We start from the raw sequence: 19,737 nt of genomic DNA on the forward strand, positions 1-19,737 counted from the left end.
ATAGAAAGTCGAAGAGCAGGACGAGAGAAGGAGGAAGAAGGAGTGAGAGAAGGACAGCGCGGGCTCTTGGAAAGGCGAGGTAGAGGTAAGGTGAGGGCGAGGGCGCGCGGAAGGAGAGGCGGGAAAGAGAGAGAGGAAGGAAGCCCAGGCAGGTAAGGTAAGGTTTAGGAAGAGAGGAGGCTCAGCCAGAAGACACACAGCCCATTGGCACTTGGGGAGTGGACACTGGAGGAGACTTGACTGGAGGAGGTGCTCGAGGAAGCCTGAGAGGCGGACAGGCAAAAGATAGAGGGAGAGGGGTAGGGGACGGGAACCCGGTGGAGGCAGGTAAACGTCGGTAAGGCAAGGTAAAAGAAGCCAAGGTAAGGCAGCAGCAGCAAGCAAGCAAAAGCTCAGTGGCAGCAACAATAGCTAGAGATGGAGATTGCACAAAGTTGCTTTTCAGATGTCATCCTGAGAGACGAAATAACGGAAAATCCCAAACAACAAGCGAGACGAGCCTTGCTCGCCCGGGGGACTTGATCGATTTATCAGCTGTGCACAATTTTTTCTTCTTCCCCTTCCTGCCTCTCCTCTCTCCGTCTCTCTCTCTCTTTGCCTGCCCTGTACCTATGGATACGGGGGAGACGGAGACTGTACAAGGCCCTGGACGCCCATGTGCTCGCCTGGGCGTGCGTGATGTGGATGGACGGCCATGTATATTTTACATAGCACACAACCCAGCGCTGCCAATTACAACACTTTACACTCCATTATCCCCATGACACCAGCTGGCGGGGACTGCTGTTGCTCGCCCTTGCAGCTGTTCCAGGCGGTGCTTCTGCTCCTCCCCAGCCCTGTCGGTTTGAGGAGGATCTCTCCCAAGAACCAAACCAAACCAGCCTGCCAGAGACAACTGACATCTCCATGTCGACCAACTGCTTGTCTCGCCTGGGCATGGCACTTGGCCTTTGCCATTGGGCGCCCGCGGCCGGCAAAACGTGTATATGATACCTGCAGACTCGCGTGCGCTGTGCGTGCAGTTGATGTAACCAAGACCGGTCGCCGCCACACATCCCCACAGGAAGCTTGTCCAAACGGTCCAGTCCCGTCTCCCGATGACTACTCGCAGCCGCCAGAGAGCCAATGGCGAGGCCAAGACGTCGTTGGCTTGTTTACCTAGCTGCACAGCGGTGGATGAAGAGATCGTCGGACGACTGGTCTGCGGACGACACAATGAGGAGAGGAGTGTTGCTCGCTGTTGTTCGTCTGTCTCCCGTCTCGTTTCCTAGCCACCGTGATTTCGCTGTCGCCCTCGGCCGACCAATGGCGCATCACGCGCAAAGTATTAGGTTCGTCGGGGGCCATGTCATATCCTCCCGGCGACCGACGCAGGCCTCAACTGTACTGGCTAGAAATAGACCAGGATAGTGACTAGACCTGATCCCGCGAAAGAGGAGCTTTTCGTGTGTTCAACCTCCATTGGAGGGTCCTCCAGCTCCAGGGCCCAGGGACGACAGCGTCATGGCGTTTGCAGGGGACCACAGCTGCCCTTCCTGACTGTCGGGACACGGCGGATATCAGACGTCGAGGATGAGATAATGCTGAGCACGTTCCTTTCACCGACTCCAAGACTTTAAGGGGGAGGACAGAAGAGGAAGAAAAGGGAAACACTGGATCCAAGCTGTCGTACAGCGGCACGACGCTGAGTTTTCAGGCTACCTACTGCGCATCTGCCTTAACTTACAGCCCAAATTGCCATTGCCGTACCCGTGCCGCTGCTGCTTAGGAAGGTTCGGGATACAGGCTAAATCGGCATATCGAGGCGTTTGCAACAAACGGCTATTGCTCTCCAAGTCCGCTGCATCCCAGCGGGCCGGTTCGAGAAGGTTCGGTGGGGCTCCGTCCCGGACCCTGCGAGGCGCGCCCAATCAGCGCCCACCATTGACCGCTGTCACCTTGGGCCGCCGAACCGCCCGAAGGTGCTGGTTGCTGAATGGCACCCGACCACCTGCACCGACCGCAACTGAGAAAAAGTCCCTGAAAAATCAATGTGCAAGCTCGGAACACCCCATGTCCCGGTCACTGCCGCCGGCCCCTTGTTGGCAAGAAAAAAAAAAAAAAAAAAAGAGGTGCCCTGCCAGCTGCTGCCGTTGCTGCTGCTGCTGCATGCTGTATGTACAGGTAGTCAGGCCGCTGCAGACTGCCCTGTGAGTGGCCCCGAGTGGCCTCCTCGCTGATGTGCATCTCCCAGCCTCCTCCTAAACCAAACTGATGGCATCACCACCCCCTCGGCTTGCCCATTCAAATTGCCCATCCCAAAGTCCAGATTGCCGCTCAAGGCCACCGTGGCCAGGGTTATTACGCAGTCCAGCGGGTCTTCCCAGAACCCCCCTCTGGATGCAAGTTGAAGCGGATGCAGAAGACGTGCATGCACTGCCCTCAACGGCCTGCGTCCCAGCCTTTTCCATTACACTGAATTCCCCATGCCTTGAGAAGAGACACCGTCGTTGCATGTGGAATCGTCCTCGACGGAATAGCCCTTGATCCCCCGCCCCGGCTTTGGCCTCTGTGGGATCTGTCCCCCGTCACTCGACGTCAAGTCATCGTCACAATGGGCGCCTGCCGCAACGGCTTGTTGACCGGCGCCAAACAACAGGCCTCTCTTGGCGCGAAATGCTGTGAAACGGAGCCGAAATTATTCCTGATACTTTCCGTGATCCGGTGTCCTTTGATTATTTCCCTGAATAAAAATACAGTGCAAGTCATGTCCAAGTCTGTTCGTCAATCCCTCCGTTTCCATTTAATTGTGCTCGTTTCCCCTCCCCGCGGTTACGGCAAGCTTCGTCTCCACATATTGCTCGCCCAATGTCGTCACAACCCGATCTCCCCTGTGCCATGAGACTTTTCTTGTTTTGTACCCTCAGTCCTCCGATCCTTCGGCCGAGTTAGGCTCTGACGCCGTGTTGGAGGAACCCATGATGGAGTTGACAAAATCTTGGTATCTAAAAACCTCGCCGCGCTTGCCCAATCCGCTTTGCATGCTGCGACTGAACGCTCTTCGGCCCGTGAAGCCTTCAATCACCTTCTCGACCTCGGCCTCCGTCAGCGGACGTTCGCCAGGCTCTGGCGCAGTATTGAGCAGCGCGTCTCGCAGCTCGTTCAGGTTGATCTGGCCACTGTCGTCGTCGTCGAACGCGGAAAAGGCGGAGAGAAGCTCGGATTGATGGGATAGAGAGGCCATCATCGTGGCCAGAGAGTTGAGAAAGGCCGCCATCGTCATCGTCTGAGGTGCGGATGGCGGGAAGAAATGTGTTACGTCGGATGCGTTGGATGGCAGGCCTGGAAAGTGTCAAACATTGCAAGCGAGGCAGAGCTGTCACCTTGTCGACTTACCCAGCTGGTTTAGCATGTCCGCCACATCGTCTCTGTTAATGATGCCGTCGCTGTCGCGATCCAGAATCTCAAATCCTTCTCTGAGTGTCCTGACTTGAGCAGGTTGCAATTGCGCAATGGCGCCGCCGTGGCTGACGCTCTTCTTCAACGCTGGCCGCGCAGCGATGGGCGAGGTCATGATGTTGCTGGTCTCGCCGCCAGTGGGCGTGCGCACTCTCGGTGTACGGCTCTCGACTGTCTCTGTTGGAGTAGTTGGGTTGCCGAATCGCCCGTTGTTGGTAGCGTAGGACGCCTTGGTCGGTGATCCGGACGGAGTGACTTGTGTTGAGGCTTGGCGCACGGCAGAAGGCGATGCTGGAGACTCTGGTCGTCGGAAGGGTGAGCTGCGCGGAGAGCCATATGGTCCTAGTGGGGAAGGTTTGTAGCCAGCGGGCATTGCCTGTGGATTCTCGACGTCAAAATTCATGCGCTCCTCGAGGCGATTCGACGCGTGAGATGGACCCTGGCCTACCATAATGAGGGCTTTTGCGGCGAAAATAGATGTGGTGGGTGGGAAATAGGGAATGCCTTGCTCAGGAAGTCTGATGCCGCGCGCCCACTTGGCACCAAAGTAAACAATGCGAAATATGGAGAGGCCAAGAGGCGTTGGTTCACTGTCTGAGAGGGTGGCAGTGATGCTGCAGGACGTGGGGAAAAGCAATGGCAAGATTAAAAACTGTGCACAAGTGTTGGATAGAGCCGATGGATGTTGGTTTCGTATTAGAGTCAAGCTGGAGGCGTATGTCACTTGGGAAGCGGTCAGATCCAGCCACAAGACGAAGGCTGATTTGGGGTCGAATGTAAACAGAGGCGTCTTTTCCACGACAACCGCAGCCTTGCAGCAGCTTCCCGCGACGCAGGGGCCATCTCTGACGTGGGGCACTCAGATGTGGCTGGTGGTTTGTGGCTCAAGAAATCCAATTGCCGAAAGCGTGCCACCAGCCACAGGGGTTTCACGTCAGGACCCTCGGCGCTAAGCGCATTTTAGGTTGGGTGCGACAGCATGGGCCACCAGGAACATCAAAAGGGGAAAGGAGGGAGGACAAGGGGGGGGCGGGGGGAGAACGTGGAAAGGGGAAGGGAAAAGGAGGGGACTTGGGAACGTGGGAACCTGCTTCTTGAGCACTGAGGGGGAGTTGTCGGAAAGTCGATACATGATCAGGCGGCATCAGTGATCGTTCATCAGGATCAGCAGAGCTACGTACGCATTCGTCGGCGCTTTCGCAGACACTGCCCACTGCCACCGGCCGAAGCCCACTCCTTTGCGGCGATACCCACGGACAATGGAAGACGCAGCCAGTAGTGTAGGTACTATGGTATGTTGCTGCGGTATGTACACCTCCCTCAGCGTCAATTGCGGACTGTCGAGTGCCAAGTAGAGGTATCCAACCCCGTACTCCGCCTACCAGCTGTCTCTTTGTTTCGTCTGCCCGTGAGCTGCCCGCCCGCGCACGCCGCCATCGGGCTGTCCATCTGGCATTCTGGCCTGACTGACGGACGGACAGACTGTGTCTGTGTGTCTGTTCAGCTACGGTATGCAGTGCCAAAGTAAGGGTAAGTGAAGGAACAAACTCAAGGTTGGTTCCTTAAGGCGATATCCGTAGGTACACTCAGCTCACTGCTGTGCCCGTGGAGCGCGAAACTTACCGGGCGAGGCAGAGAGCGATACCGACCTGACTCTGAGATTCTGCACACATAGTATATCCGTAACCACGTAACGACGACTAATTAGTTTGTCCCTCACCTGCGACCCGCGACCTGCTTGGGCGACACGCGGAGAGCCACACCGGCGCAGCGTGGGCACCAACCACAGACGGGCAATCCCCCCCTTTTAGTGTCCATCAGGGGCAGGCCTCCCTCCATCTTCAATCAGACGCGCTGTTTGGTCCAAAGAGGCGTACCTTGCTTCTGGCGTATTTAGCTGCGTGCTGTTCGTGCCGGTGGGGGATCGAATTGGATTGCACAATTTTAAAAAATAGGAAAAAGAAGCACCACACCTTAAACCAGCCCCTGTCAGGAGTTCTACAAGGTCCTTACACCACCAAGAAAGCCACCAGTGACGGCCACTACTACCATCACCATGGAACCCATGGACTGACTGACCATGTGCCCTTCTTACCTCACCTTACTAAGTAGGCGGGAACAGAAAAGACCCAAAAGACCAGGCCAAACGTCGTAGCAGATGGTGTCTCGGTGCTGTTCTCTTCCAACGCATTGACATTGAACGAGCAGGATATCCCTTCTCTGTTGTCTCCCATTCCCCGAGGGCGATCCTGTTTCCCTCGCCAGCGTCTGCCTGTGTGCGCCAGTCACTGCCCGGATCTGACGTTTCGAAGAGCGCATCCGGCTGTCGTCTGAGAACGCCTCCGCGCGCTACCCTGCCTGGAAATACAAGTGAACACCGCAAAAGGCACGCCTACGGCTACGTACCAGCTGCTTTTTTCCCGCCTGGCTGCCTTCTTGTAATGGACAGCTGAGGTGCCGCACCTAGGTCCCTGACTGGCTGGGAGTCCCTACAGGATACAGCGCCAATAATACCTCCCGCCTTCCCTCCCTCGCACTCTGCCTACACTGCCGAACAGTCGCCCTCCCTATCTCTATCTTGCATCTCGGGACCCCACGACTCGCACTTGGCTCTCCCCAGAACAGGAGTGCCTTACCTTACAACCACCATCCAACTCGCCTCCCGACTCCCGACGATACTGCGGACGCCGTACTCGATACCAGACGTCCTCCCTCTCGGTCGCATCATTCATGTCGCACTCGGACTCTCGTCGAATGTATCTGGCTGCCGCAAGCCGTCGTTAAACCGCTCCTGCGACCACCGCCGCCAACGCCCTCCCACTGTCGCATTGTCGCAGACAGCCAAATCTACTTCGCATCGCTGCACCTCCCCGGACGGACCTCGACACTGCAGTGCATTGGATGGCTCTGCCTACCGGCAGCCTGCGCAAGCCTCCCCCATTTATCGATTTGAACTGCTCCGCAATTTAGCAGTGCGGCCCTCTTCAACATGGCTTCAACACAGACCGCGCTGCCATTCCTTACGCGCAACTACTCCAACACCCAGCAATATCAATCGCCCAACGGCCCCTGGCCCAGTCGTCGGACTTCGCTCTCCAGTTTCCCTACCGGCTCCGCCTCGAGATCCCCCTCGCAAATGTCCAACACTTCTCGCCCCTCGCGATCCCCTCAGCCGCCGCCTATCGCCGAGACGGACCGCTCCTCGAACCCCAGCTCAAAGTCAAAGACGCCCTCCACCGGTGTGTCGTCGCAGCACTCGTCGCTGTCCGCCCCGCGCCGCTACAACCCCGATGCGCACCCCCCACGCAGGTTGCGCTCTCAGTACCCGCGGGGCTCGACCGAGAATCATGTCGAGTACATTCTGGTCGCCTCTTTCGACATTGACCGAGGCCCGGTCATGGAGCACCAGTACCCGGTCTCCATAACTGGCGACGAACACATGTTGGCGGAGCTCATGTTACCCGATCAAGCTCACGTACGCAACCAGGACTGGACCATTTTCTTCTTGCACAAGGATACGAGTCAGGAAGAGGAGGACGAGGAGCGCAAGGCAAAGGAGGCCAGGAAACGAAGGCGCAAGAGGCTGAGGAACCGCGCAGCTGGAATCATTGACGAGGAAGACGAGGGCGAGGACCTAGGAGATGAGGAAGACTTGGACGACTTGGACGATTATGACGATGACGAGACCGACGACGATGAGCCGGAAGGGGGAGAAGGGCCACCGCTGATCTATGTGCTGAATCTGGTCAATACGAAACAAGACAAGACGGTCAAGAGAGGTGCTGTGGTCAAGGCCATGGCCATCTGCACCAGGCATCCATTCTTGCACATTTACAAGGTAACGCTCCCCTTTCCATAGTTGTTTAATTTCACGAGACTAACCAATATCCAGCCCCTTCTCCTGTTAGCGCTGGATGAGTACTTCAAGGCTCCAGTACCCGAAACATTGGCTATGTTGTACGATGCTGTAAACGCCATGGACCTGTCCCTAATGCCGAAACTGAGCCTGCTCGAGAGACACCTGCTGCAAGCCAGTGACAACAAAGACCTGTTTGTGGAGAAGTTTGAGCAAATGATTCAAATGCGCATGGCCGAGGACCGTGGCGAGCAAATCAGCGACCAACCGTTTGACGCGAGCCGGGAGCCTCCGAAAATGCCAGGCGTCTCGAGGAAGGGAACGAAAGCGCACATCGAACTCGGCTCGACATATTCAGTGCCCCGGGATACGCACGAATTCGAAAGCAAGGTCATGTACAAGGGTATTCCGGTGCCAATCAAGGTCCCGGTTGCCGTCATGCCGGAAACCGTAGGCGACTTCTCCTTGGTCAAGCTCATCCAGAAATTCTCAGAGCCTCAGGGCAAGTCACCACAACCGTTCCCGTTGCACCCGCAGTTGACGACGAATGGCCCGCATACACACCCGATCATCGTGCTGGTCAATGCGTTGTTGACGCAAAAGCGAGTGATTTTCCTGGGCCATAACATGCCTTCGGGCGAGGTTGCGGAGGCAGTCCTGGCTGCGTGCGCCTTGGCATCCGGTGGTACGCTGAGGGGCTTCACGCGACATGCGTTCCCCTACACGGATCTAACCAAGATTGACGACCTGCTCAACGTACCTGGCTTCATTGCAGGAGTCACCAATCCGACATTCGAGTTGCACCCTGAATGGTGGGATGTCTTATGCGACCTGCCCACGGGGCGTGTCAAGATCAGTAGCAAGATTGACCCCGCGCCGGTGACAGAGGGAATGGTGTACTTTCAGCAGCAGAATCCGTCTTATGCCGGACTCGTCGGGGGCACATCCAAGGTTGCTGCTGAGAGCGACCTCACGGGCGACGCGGCATTCATGCAAGATGTCTTGAGGAGCATTGCGGCAAGGCACGGCGAAAGAGTGATACGCGCCAAGTGGAGAGACTGGGTGATCAAGTTCACCCGAATCGCAGCCGCCTTTGAGGAAAGCGTGTACGGCGCGAGCGCTCTCTACATTGGCGGCGATGAGTTGGAAATGGGCTCCATCGGTATCAACGGCCACGGCTACGTGTGGCCGGATGAACAGTCAAAACACAAGGAACTTGCGGGTAATGTGACAAGAATTGAAGGCTGGAGAAACACAAGGAGTTACTACAGCTTCATCCAGGTAAGAAAGAAAAACCATCGTTGTGGCGGCATGGCCTTGTACTAACCGTCTCAGGATCTCGCACAGATGTACCAGGTCAGGCCACTAAAGGGTCTCGATTTGCACCACATGCACGACCGGCTGCGAACGCAGCGGCTCAATCCAATGCAGAGCAAGGAGATTTATGTTCAGTTCTCCAAATACGTCCACTCCTACGATGAGATCTGCCTGCTTCTAAGCGTCGCACCGGAGTCTCATGCAGGACTGTTCTATATCGCCCTCGGTCTCTTCCACAAGGACCGCGAGGTACGACTGAAGACGGCGGACCTCCTGGAACGTATCGGCGAGCACGAGGCCGGGCAGCATTGGTGGAAGGCGCTCAGTCGCTTCGAGAAGCTGGCGTTCAACCGGATCCGCAAGGAGGCGGACGCGGAGATGCGGGCGAAGCTGGAGAAGGAAGGCTTGAGTCCCGAGGTGGAGAGACGGATCAGTTAGGCGCTTTTCCCGGACTCGTTTCTTGCACTTGCATGCTTCTAGACTTTATACTCCCATCATGGCGGGCGCTGCTCATTCGTACCGGCGCTGGCGTTCTTGCTTTGCGGCACCCCTTTCTTTCTCGCGCGGGAGGGATACATATATGTTTTACCCTTGCGAGTCCAAAAGAAAAAGGGGTTGCGTGGACGCGGAAATAGTTGGCATTTGGTTTTCTTCACGAAGGTTACGATGGAAACGGGTGGATGATACGTCGGCTATTGTTCTCAAATTCAAACAACCTCAGCAGCAGCGGCATACTACTAAAAAACTAACTTATTCAATTACGCGCGCGCAATACATGTTCCCTTCCGTCCCTCCGCACATACGGTTTATGGTATACTCCTTCCTTCTCCTCGCCTACTGCTCCAAACCGCAAACCTGGGGGATGGTCCATTTCATTTATTTACTTTACAGTCTTTGGTTCCGGCCCTCTAGTCAGGCGGAGCCGAGACCCAAGTGCTTGGCGGCGTGGTCTACGTGGTCCTTGGCGAAGGAGGCCATGAAGAAGTAGGAGTGATCGTAGCCCTGCTAGTTGTCAGCTTCACACCGTCACTCGTTGTTATCTTTCACGGCTAAACTCACGTAGTGGTATCTCAGGGACAGACCACCAATGTTCTTCTCCTTGGCGACCTTCTCAAAGTTCTCGGGAAGAAGCTGCTTCTGGATGTAGAAGTTGTCACCGAGGCCGACGTCAATGAGGGCGTTGAGGGGGCCGTAGCTCCAGTTCTTGAGCAGCTCGGTCGAGTCGTGCTTGGCCCACTCGGCGCGGTCGTCGCCGAGGTAGCCGCTGAAGGCCTTCTCGCCCCAGGGGCACTTGCTCGGGTTGGCGATGGGGGCGAAGGCGCTGACGCTGCGGTACATGCCGGGGTGGCGGAGGTAGAGCGACAGGGCGCCGTGGCCGCCCATGGAGTGGCCGGTGATGGAGACGCGGGCACGGTCAAGCTTGCCGGCGAACTCGCGGAAGAGCAGCTCGGGCAGCTCCTTGGTGATGTAGGTCTCCATTTTGTAGTTCTGGCGGAAGGGCTCGCGGGTGGCGTCGACGTAGAAGGAGGCAGCCTCGCCAAAGTCCCAGCTGTCGCGCTCGCCGGGGAGGTCGAGGCCGCGCGGGGAGGTGTCCGGGTAGACGATGGCGACGCCGCGGGCCGAGGCCTGGGACTGGAAGAAGCCCTTCTCGGTGCAGTTGTCCGGGGTGCAGGTCAGGCCGGAGAGGTAGAAGAGGACGGGGACGGCGCGGGTGGTGGCCTGCGGGGGCAGGTAGAGGTTGACGGCCATGTCGGTGCCGGTGGTGTTGGACTTGTGGGAGAGCTTGAGGAGCTGGCCCCCGAAGGAGGTGATGGTTGCCTTGGTTGTGAAGCCGGACATTTTGGCGGTTGGATTAGTCTCTTTGACGAGATGGGGTTTGGGGGTATCGATTGCAATTGGAAGCTGGGTATATATGGTGTGCTGCTTGTTTTGCAGAATCAAAGAAGCAAGAAGTGGAGAGAGAGGAGGGAGAGAGGTTGATGAGAAGAAGAGAAGAAGATTTGAGGGGGAAAAGCTGCAATTATTCTATGGCCTGGAAGTTAAAGAGGAGTAGTACAAGGGCCCTTGGGATCAAGAGGTGGCATCGGAGGGCGTCTAATAAATAAAACACCGAGTTATGTCCATTGAGATCAGATCGGAGAGGGTCAAGCTCGCCAAAGTGGAGGACGGACGGCCTTGGCCGTGTGTAGGCCCAGAGACGGTGCTGAGGAGTCGAGGTACGGTCTCTGCGTCTTCTGCCATTGCCCGTTGACCTGATCGTGATGATGCTGATTCTACCCCACCATGTATGTCTAGGCCAAGGAGGGGTAAAGGTAAAAAAAAACGGTACACCGTGTTGAAGGTAATGTAGGTAGCTGTCACTGCCAGCTCTCCGAAGAATTGTTGGTTGACATCGGCTTCGGTAGCGCATCCGACACTCGCAAAATCCAACGGCACCCTTCGGAAACCCGGGCGTGTACATGCCAAAGATGGTAAAGCTATCCGGGAAAAGGAACCTCTTCCACGATAGGTAGCAGCTACTATCGCAGCGCCCAATGGTGTGTGGGTGGGTGCATTACATTATTTTGATGGTGGTCTTTTCGCTCATGCTGCGACGAACCCCGCATTGCGTGCGGGACCGGAGACCTCAGCTGGGTGCGTCATCGGCATGGAGGGGGGGAACGCCTGGTCTGGCACACCATGTTCCCCAGCGGCAGGCAGCCCGCCTAAGCTTTCAGCGGATTGTAAGCAGCCCAGCCCAGCCCAGCCCGTCAAGCTTGCATTCTACAGCTCCCTTCCCTGAAATGATGCTTCCCCAACTCAACCTTTCCCCAATACCAACCATCCATCCATCCACTCAAAACACATAATTCTTCATTCTTTTCTTCTTCATGGCTTCCACGAAGATCCTTGAGCAGAGGCTCAGAGCGCGGAAACTCAAACACCCGGCCCAAGGCATTGAAACTCTGCATGGTGGTTTGGTGTATATCGACTTTAGGCACATACGCATCTTTCCTCCAGCACTGGGCAACATGTGAGCTGGTTGGCCAAGGATTGACTGACTCCCTTTTCCTTTTGCGTTTGCGAGGGGAGATATCGCATTAAGAGAGATGATTCGACGAGGTGGTAGGCAGTTTGACGGACATGGCGTCCACCCACCAAACTCTTTTGACTTCCATTGATAGTCGCTGGTCGACGCGATGTACTTGCAAAGACGTCAAAGCTGCATCGCTCCGGGCATACCAGGCTCGGTGCCGTCTTTTCTGGGCTGTATCCACCGTGCAAGGCGTTCGCTATCGGGCAGCCGATGGGTCCTCAAGCGATCGGCTCCTACCGAAGGGACGGGACGCACGCCGAGAACGTGGCCGGGTGAACCCCGAAGCTGGCGATGTCCAGCAAAAGCTGGTATCTTCGACAGTATCCGTCGAACAGGCGCAAGCCGTGGTCACACGTGTCAGGTCCGTTGCTGCCGGTGCATTTCCAGCATCCGAGTGGTTCATGCTGTCCTGTCAGAGACTTTCGTCGATGGGATGGAGCTCAGAGGTCCAGGAGTCCAAGCGGACATGGAGCGAGTCGAGTAATGGCAGGAGACGAGGGACATCACCTGACGAACTCGTGGAAGACCAAACCACAGACTGCATGGTCGACGTCGCGTTCGGACGAGAAACCGTGAGATTCAGACACCTCATGGCACAACAGCCTGCGAAAGCCTCACTCAACTGCCTCACTCGCGACGGATCTCTCGGAGTCGAGACGCCAAGGACCTGGAATAAAGGTGAGACGGAACACGCACGACATTCGACGGTCGACTCAGGTTCGGACCAGTCGCCGTTAGTCGTTCGATATTGACAGCAGATACACACATCAGCCAGTCGGCCTACCAACCTCTCTCGCAGGAAGATCCCGTGTTTACAGATCGACGACCATCAAGGCATGAAGTCGGACGGGCCCACCCTCGCCCGCTCGACCTTGGTGAAGCGTTCATCGCGATGCCGATATACCTGACGAACCGGGCTAAAAGGGGGGCGCGCTCGGTCGACGGGCCGCACTGTGGCACCTCCGTACGTTTGTCCGCGACGGCACGAACGTCATGCCCGGGCGGCCGGCATGCCCGGGTTGCTGAGAAGGCAAGGCATCCCTCACAATGAGAAAGCCTCGGAGAACTACGTCCGCAAGGGTGGCCAACCGTCAATTCGCGCTCAGGGCCTGCTTCACTCTCACCGTTCGCTCAGCACTGCGGATGTCACCACGCTTCGCATTCCCGGAGGAAATTCCGGCACAGTCTGCTTGTGTGTCAAGCCACCCGCTATTTTGTCGCACATGTGTGAAAGGCACTTGACTCGTATCATTCGTCCAAAACGCCTCGTTGAATTTGCACGTCGCTCCGTCTGATGCTCTAACACTGCTTTGCGGCCAACCACGCTATGCCATTCCGCCATTACCGCCCAGAGCTGGCTTCGCATTAATCCCGCCAGGTCACCCTTTACAAAGGAGATGGGGTGCCGTGTCTCCCCGCCGCCAATTACAGAATGCAACCGAGCCAATACTTCCAGAGAACAAGATGATGCCGCCCATGAACGAATGACTACCTGACACTATGCCGATCCCAGAAGAGTAATGAAGGAAAGTAGAGAAAAAGATAGAGAGAAAAGGTAAAGGAGACAGAGAGAGAAAGAGAGAGAGAGAGAGAGAAAGAATTGATGGCTTAGTCTGTCGCGTAGATGTAACAGAACGGCCCGGCCATGGTGTCCATCGCGTTGCTGAGGGAAATCTCGTCGTTCAGCGGTCCCAAGTCGAGAAGGTCGTCGAGCTGGACCACCGGGCTGGGAGGGCTGTTCTCCATGGTGCCGGTGCCGAAGATGGTCTAGATTTCAGTCAGCCCCTCTGGTCATCCCTTAAAAAGCGCAAGACTTACTTGACGGTTCTCCCAGTCCAGGTTCTGCCACAGCCAGTAGACACGGTCGAGCTGCGTGTGGTGGAGGTAGAACACCGGGTCGCCTATCAAGGAAATCGTCAGCAAAAAACAGCATCCTTCACCAAACATCTAGCCTCGTCAACATACCAGGGCTGATGTAGACGTCAGAACCAGGATCCAACCCGAAAGCATAGTGTCCCGCCCCATGGACACCGAGCTGGCCGAGACCGGAATAGTTGGTCTGGCCCTGCGCGATGCCCTGGAACCACTCAATGTTGTCGTTGTCCGTGATGAGATCCGTGACGTTGCGGAAGCTCGCCCAGGTCCGCAGGACGGCGCCGTTGAGGTCGCGCTTCAGGCAGCGCGGGTTGTCCGCCGTCGGGGTGTCCGAGTTGTTGGACACCACGGAGCCGAGGTTCGGCATCGCCTCGGGGCCGAGGTGCACCGTCATGTTGGTGAAGGGGCCCGACGTCACGCAGCCGCCGCCGGTGCCGGCGGGCAGCGTGATGACCTGCTCGGTGCTGTTGAGGACGAGGCCGTCGTGGGCGACGTAGGCGCCGTCACTGCCCATCGAGGTCGCAGAGCCGTCGAAGATCGGGCTGGAGGCCGGGTCGTCGCCGTCGAGACTCCATTCCCAGTAGGGGAGTGTTCCTGGGTTTGTGTCAGTCGCTGTCGAAGTAGAGGGGACTCTGTGGTTGACTTACCCGTGTAGCCACACTCGGTGCTGAGCTTCTCCTCGTAGGTATGGATGTAGTAGCGGTGCCAAAGGAGGAACGTGGCCTTGGTGAGGTAAGTATGCGAGCAGCATATCTGGAGATAGCTTGTGTGTACTTACCGACATGTGGACGTAACCAGTCATGTTCTGGTGCAGGGCCACAAAGTCGTCAAACATGGACTTGGAGCCGGCGATGTCGGTGTAAAGGGGGGCCTTGGACTGAAGGCAGGTGACGGCATCCGTGTAAGCGATGCGGTCCTCGCCAGGCATGTTTCTCCTGTCGAATCGACCTTGGTCAGCAACTTGTATCGTTCGTCAGGGGGAACGAGGAGGCAAGCTAGATAGCAACATACCATTCACGGCGAACGCGGACGTTGTCCTTGGTGCACTGGGAAGTGCCATTCGCTGCCAGGCGCGCAAGAGCGTTGTTGTAGGCCTGGGCGTGAAGGTCCGAGAGTGCTTCACCCGAGTCGACGGCCTCCTGGGTGTAGTTCGTCGCACGCGGCATGAGACGAGCAGAGGCAGACTGCGCCAGCAAGAGCGGGAGAGCGGCCGCCGCGAGGATGGAAGACGGGGAAAGCATCGTGAACGATGAGAAGGCGGCAACAAATTAAGACTATAGCCAAGAAGCGAGCGTTTGGCTTGATATTCAAAAGAAAATGAGAGGAGTTGTCGGCTCGTGTCGTGCTGGCTTGGCCCGAACTATCTTTTTTCTCTCCTTCGACGGGAAGTTCTGAGGCTCTTTTATATCGAAAACGATCTGCGAGCCAAGCCCGAGACGGGCCTAAGCAGCGGTGACGATCACCAGGAAACAAGCCTTTCACATCCTCGTTCTCGACAGCTCCCGCTGCGCCGTTGCCGAAAAGATGGTGTGCTCGCTGCTGCAGAGCTACCCAGCTAGTCGGCGCCCCCAATCCTACGAACCAGGGGATCGCTACACCTCAGAGGACTCATGGCGATTGCGCACGTCGACGCTCGACACGTAACGTCCTTATCCACAGGTTTCTATTCTAGAGGAGGGGGGGAGAAAGAAAGAAACGGGTCAAGGTTGTGAGGTTGTAGTCTAAGCTAGGCCCCAGGTGGGCCAAGAGAAGTTTGTACTGACAGACCAACGTGGTTGCATAGTATGGATCCCGGAGTCTGAGGCGAAGCAACACACACAGCGTCGAGCCGAGTGACGAGATAAGCGTCTTTGACAGGCCCGGATAAGTTGAGCCTCCCGCTTCGCTTCCACTCGCGTTCGGGAACAGTGTGGGGGATAAGCAAAAGAGACAACCCTACGCTTGTAAGGGCACACTTTTTGTTTTCGTCACGAGCGAGCCGAATCACCTGCACCGGACGAGTCCCGTGAAGCGGAGGAATCCTAACGAGGCGGTGGGCGCGTTGCGATCTCTGCTGCTCCTCTATTTCATGGCGGGGAAAAGAATGAGTAGTGTCTTACGCAACCAACAGGCCTATCCCCTGAGGTCCGAGCAGAAAAATGAAGACGACGACGAGAAATGTGAGAAGCGACGTTCGTTTCCCCGCGCTGTCAAGGCTCGTTCGCGGGAACGAGCGAGAGACCGAGCCGAACATCGAAAGAGTTGACGATATCAACTCACCAAGACACCTCTTATCGTCATCGCCAAGACAGTAAGCAAGGCTGGGTGAAGCATACTTGCAGAAGAAGGTGTTTACCGCGGATCGGCTGCACTTGGCTTTTCAGATCGAAAGAGACGTATTCAACCTAGATAGAGCACCCATGTCGACGGCCATAAGCAGCAATTAAAAGTGGCTCCCAAACAATGTTAGGAAGCCGTCTTGGCAACCTTCTTTCGTTAACCTTCTCTACCAATCTACATGAGGTGCGTTAGTACCTTTCCCTATTCTCTAACGACTTAACGAGGACCCGTAAATGTCCAAAGACGTGAACCTGGCAAAACCTTACGCGTGTAATTCGGACGACGGGGAGTGGCTTGGCTGTTGGCGACGTTTTGTTCTGTGTCGATCGCAATTCACACAAAGTCCTCCGGGGCGGGTCCGGTCTCTGGTCTCCGGAAGGCGGGCGGCAGGCGGCCCGGGATGGGATGCACGATCGGTGCTTGTGCTGTCTGACTCGCCCAGACCGGCCGTGTTGGGCAGGTGCTTTGGGTCCCTTGGGAGGGGTCTCACTCTCAATGTTTGTCCCCCGGACCACTCTCGCTCCCACCCGTTACACTGCAGGCGACCACTCGAAGCGACGATCCGAGGAAACACGTAATCCTGTTTCTCACGAACCCGCCGCTGCACTGCAATCCACGACGAGAGCAACATCCCCAAAAAAGAATGCCATGGGGCGGGGATCTGGTTTTCCTCACTGCGGATATGTAATTTTGTTTCTTGTGTGTTTAGAGTTTGATGAAATCCAATTGCCTAGAGAACGCCACGCTCAATGCAAATCAAATAAAGTACACTGCTTTTGGTGTCTTCTTTTTATAGTTGTGGTTGGGTTTGCTTCTTCTTTTTGTCTCCTCGAGCTTTGTTTTCGTTGTCCTGTGCATTCTGAAAGAGCCGACACCTCCGGAAGAGAGTAGACGCGGAAGGGGCGCAGCTTCGGGAATCTGACTATCCTTCAGGCAACGACAATAAGAGATGGGTATAAGTGCCTTGCATCTAGTCGCGTAGTCTTCTTCTTGCCCCGGGTAAAGAAAGCCAAGATCTCTCACTGGAGGAGCTCCTCGCAAGTCCAATCCTCGTAGCTGACGTTCGGTTAGCCTGCGTCGCTCACGGCATCGTCCATCCGGGCAGGCTTGCGTGGACTGCAGGGCTGGGGGCGGGGGTTGGATTGGGTTGGGTTGGGGGTCATCCGGGGTCAACACTTACTATCCGTCCGGCATGTATCGGCGCACGATAAGAGGAATCTTCTTCTCGCGCATCTCCTTGATGGCGATCTGAAGAGGATCCGTCTCACCTTCCAGGTCGACGAGTACCGGCGCATTCATGCTACAAAAGGCCCTGCGTCAGCAAAAGTCTCGACCGATGGCCTGCATCGTGAAGTGGGAATAGAATGGCGCCGTCGTACCTGATTTGCAGAGCGCGCGTGCCGAGGATACGGGCGCGTTCGTACTTTGTCATGTAGGGCGTGGTCGTGCGCTGGTCATCGGGGATCTTCTTGTCGCGGTGGCTCTTCTCGTTGCCCTTGCCAGAGTTCGCCGCAGCAGAGGGGTCGCCCGACACGACGACGTTGTCTGCGTCCTCCTCGTCGCCCTCGGCGCGCCCGACCTCCTCGTCCTCAACGGGGACCTCGGGATCCCAGTAGTCGGCGGCCTCGTCCTCGTACATGGGCTCGTCGCTGCCAATCATTAGAGTCGCGTTTCTTCCTCAATGCAGAAAACCTGTCTGGACGTACCCTCCGCCAACATCATCGTCGCCAAAGTCAGACATGTTTCTTATCGATGGTGAGTGCAGTTAACTGAAGGATGCCGTAGTGGAATTGGGTGGTGGTCGAGCTTCCGTCGCGTAATTGTAGGTGTCGCGGGGAGGGACGAATTGATTCTGCTGGATCCAGCCGTAAAAAATTATTGACGAGGCTGCGATTCAGCAGCTGGAATGTGGGTCTGCACTAGCCTTATCAGTACCAAAAAATGCTTATCCGGACCGAGGAGACCCCGGCTTCTCCAATGTGGCTGGTGAGCGCACAAAATTTCGTCTCACCGCCTGACGATATTCTGCCAGAAATAAGTTCACGAGCTGGTTTCTGAGACGATACTTTTCACCCCATCGTCAAGGAAGGCATGCCCTTCCCCAATCGCTCGCCATGACGAAAAGGAAGGCTTCAGAGGCTGTCCTCGTCTCGGAACCTAAGAGGTCCAAGATTGACGACCCCGAAGCCGCCGGCACTGGTACGCACATATCTGGCAATTGGGTGTAAGCCAAGTTTTTTTCTTCTCACTAACATGACGCCCGGGAAGCCCTCAGCGACGATGACTTCGACGACACGGCCAGCAACTCCGCCTCGACAGCCAACGCCGACGCAGAGACGGTTCTGACGGGACAAACCTCCCTCACTACCCGCTCCCGCAAATTCCCCTCGGACCTCAAGACAATTCCCTGCACGTATCCCGACTGCCACAAAACCTTCAACCGTCCCGCCCGCCTAGCCGCCCACTTGCGCTCCCACACCGACGATCGCCCCTTCAAGTGCACCTACCCGGGCTGCGACAAGGACTACCGCGAGGAGAAGCACCTCCGCCAGCATGTCAAGGGCTCCCACACCCAGGAGCGAGCATACACCTGCACACACGATGGTTGCGGCAAGTCGTTCCTGACGGCAACCCGTCTGCGCCGCCACCAGGACGTCCACGCCGGCCAGGAGCGCTTCCGCTGCCGCGAATATCCCCCGTGCAACCAGAGCTTCCGCAAGCACAACACACTGCAGCGGCACATCCGCTCGGAGCACCTGGGCGCCCACGCGTATCCCTGCCAGGAACCCGGCTGCGGCGCCGGTTTCGACTCCCAAGGCGCCCTGCGGAACCATACCCGGCGGGAACACAGCGAGCCGCAGTTCTGGTGCGAAGAGTGCGGCGGCGAGGAGGGCGGCGCCAAGGTCGGCTTCACCTCGTTCGCGCTGCTGCAGGCGCACATCCGCAAAGAGCACCTGAACTGCATCTTTTGCGAGTTCAAGTGCACCGGCCAGTGGGAGCTGGAGCGGCACGTCGAGATGCGGCACTCGGGCATACCTGTCGAGGCCCGCAAGACGATCGCTTGCACCTGGGAGGGGTGCGACAAGAAGTTCACCAAGAAGCACAACCTCACGGTGCATATCCGCACTGCCCACGAAGGATTCCGCGTAGTTTGCGGCGAGCTCGATGTGACGGGCACTGCGGGCTTGGAGGGCTGGTCGAATGAGCAGGGTTGTGGTGCTGGCTTCATCAGCAAGATGAAGCTGGAAGAGCACATTCGGCACGTTCACCTAGGTCTACCGCGACCGCAGCCTAAACTCACCGAGGGGCCGTCAAACCTCATTGACGACATCGCTGGCACGAAGCGAACCATCCAGTGCGCAATTGAAGGCTGCAACGCCCGCTTCATCCGCCACCACGACCTCCAGGTCCATCTTGAGAACCACCCCCCTGCGGCTCCACAGATGGACCAAGTCGAAGCGGCAATCCTGAGTCTGGCGGACACCCCCAGCTCAGAAGACATGAGCGCCGCTCCCTTTGGCGAGAACCGTGAGATGCCGGAGCTGCCCTTGTACGGCATCATACCCGGCGTCACGGACTTCACCGGCGGCGACCAGGGCCAGACCGACGATTTCTGGATCGGTGCCGCAGATGACTTCAACACACCGCCGCAGACGTGGCAAGAGGAGGAAGCTGCCATGCGCGCCCTCATTGACGAAGACTTCACCCGCTTCGTCGATCCGGCGCTGGGAAATATGGCGTAGAAAAAGGACACATGATTTTGACGACGTATTGATACCCGGCCACAGGCCACACCAAAAGTTGATGGATGGGGAATCACTAAAAGTTGTTGCTTTGTCACACATATATGTAAATG

The 19,737-nt window shown here is 56.8% G+C and overlaps 6 protein-coding genes across 6 annotated transcripts; 2 read left to right on the forward strand and 4 right to left on the reverse strand.

Annotated features, from left to right (window-relative positions):
* Positions 1-2,902: 2,902 nt before the first annotated feature.
* On the reverse strand, positions 2,903-3,889 carry rlc1 (Myosin regulatory light chain 1; the record flags this gene model as incomplete). Its single annotated transcript, XM_032024980.1, has 3 exons — positions 2,903-3,321; positions 3,376-3,814; positions 3,887-3,889. 3 exons carry the CDS (start codon positions 3,887-3,889, stop codon positions 2,903-2,905), a joined length of 861 nt encoding a protein of 286 aa, XP_031878357.1.
* Positions 3,890-6,427: 2,538 nt separating this feature from the next.
* On the forward strand, positions 6,428-9,049 carry mesA (the record flags this gene model as incomplete). The annotated part of the gene is made up of 3 exons (XM_032024979.1): positions 6,428-7,276; positions 7,331-8,575; positions 8,630-9,049. 3 exons carry the CDS (start codon positions 6,428-6,430, stop codon positions 9,047-9,049), a joined length of 2,514 nt encoding a protein of 837 aa, XP_031878416.1.
* A 474-nt stretch (positions 9,050-9,523) lies between these two features.
* Positions 9,524-10,450, reverse strand: ESD (S-formylglutathione hydrolase; the record flags this gene model as incomplete). The annotated part of the gene is made up of 2 exons (XM_032024978.1): positions 9,524-9,613; positions 9,671-10,450. 2 exons carry the CDS (start codon positions 10,448-10,450, stop codon positions 9,524-9,526), a joined length of 870 nt encoding a protein of 289 aa, XP_031878417.1.
* A 2,845-nt stretch (positions 10,451-13,295) lies between these two features.
* On the reverse strand, positions 13,296-14,803 carry orsC-8 (Tyrosinase-like protein orsC; the record flags this gene model as incomplete). The annotated part of the gene is made up of 6 exons (XM_032024977.1): positions 13,296-13,454; positions 13,506-13,588; positions 13,653-14,156; positions 14,210-14,285; positions 14,341-14,497; positions 14,574-14,803. The coding sequence occupies 6 exons, from the start codon at positions 14,801-14,803 to the stop codon at positions 13,296-13,298; spliced, it is 1,209 nt and encodes a 402-aa protein (XP_031878418.1).
* A 2,097-nt stretch (positions 14,804-16,900) lies between these two features.
* Positions 16,901-17,622, reverse strand: RPO26 (DNA-directed RNA polymerases I, II, and III subunit RPABC2; the record flags this gene model as incomplete). The annotated part of the gene is made up of 4 exons (XM_032024976.1): positions 16,901-16,937; positions 17,062-17,181; positions 17,261-17,530; positions 17,588-17,622. 4 exons carry the CDS (start codon positions 17,620-17,622, stop codon positions 16,901-16,903), a joined length of 462 nt encoding a protein of 153 aa, XP_031878419.1.
* A 373-nt stretch (positions 17,623-17,995) lies between these two features.
* On the forward strand, positions 17,996-19,624 carry sfc2 (Transcription factor IIIA; the record flags this gene model as incomplete). The annotated part of the gene is made up of 2 exons (XM_032024974.1): positions 17,996-18,080; positions 18,150-19,624. The coding sequence occupies 2 exons, from the start codon at positions 17,996-17,998 to the stop codon at positions 19,622-19,624; spliced, it is 1,560 nt and encodes a 519-aa protein (XP_031878375.1).
* Positions 19,625-19,737: the final 113 nt, after the last annotated feature.

This window comes from Colletotrichum fructicola (genome assembly GCF_000319635.2).
Source record: "Colletotrichum fructicola Nara gc5 chromosome Unknown KSG_Nara_v1_contig04, whole genome shotgun sequence".
NCBI lineage: Eukaryota > Fungi > Ascomycota > Sordariomycetes > Glomerellales > Glomerellaceae > Colletotrichum > Colletotrichum fructicola.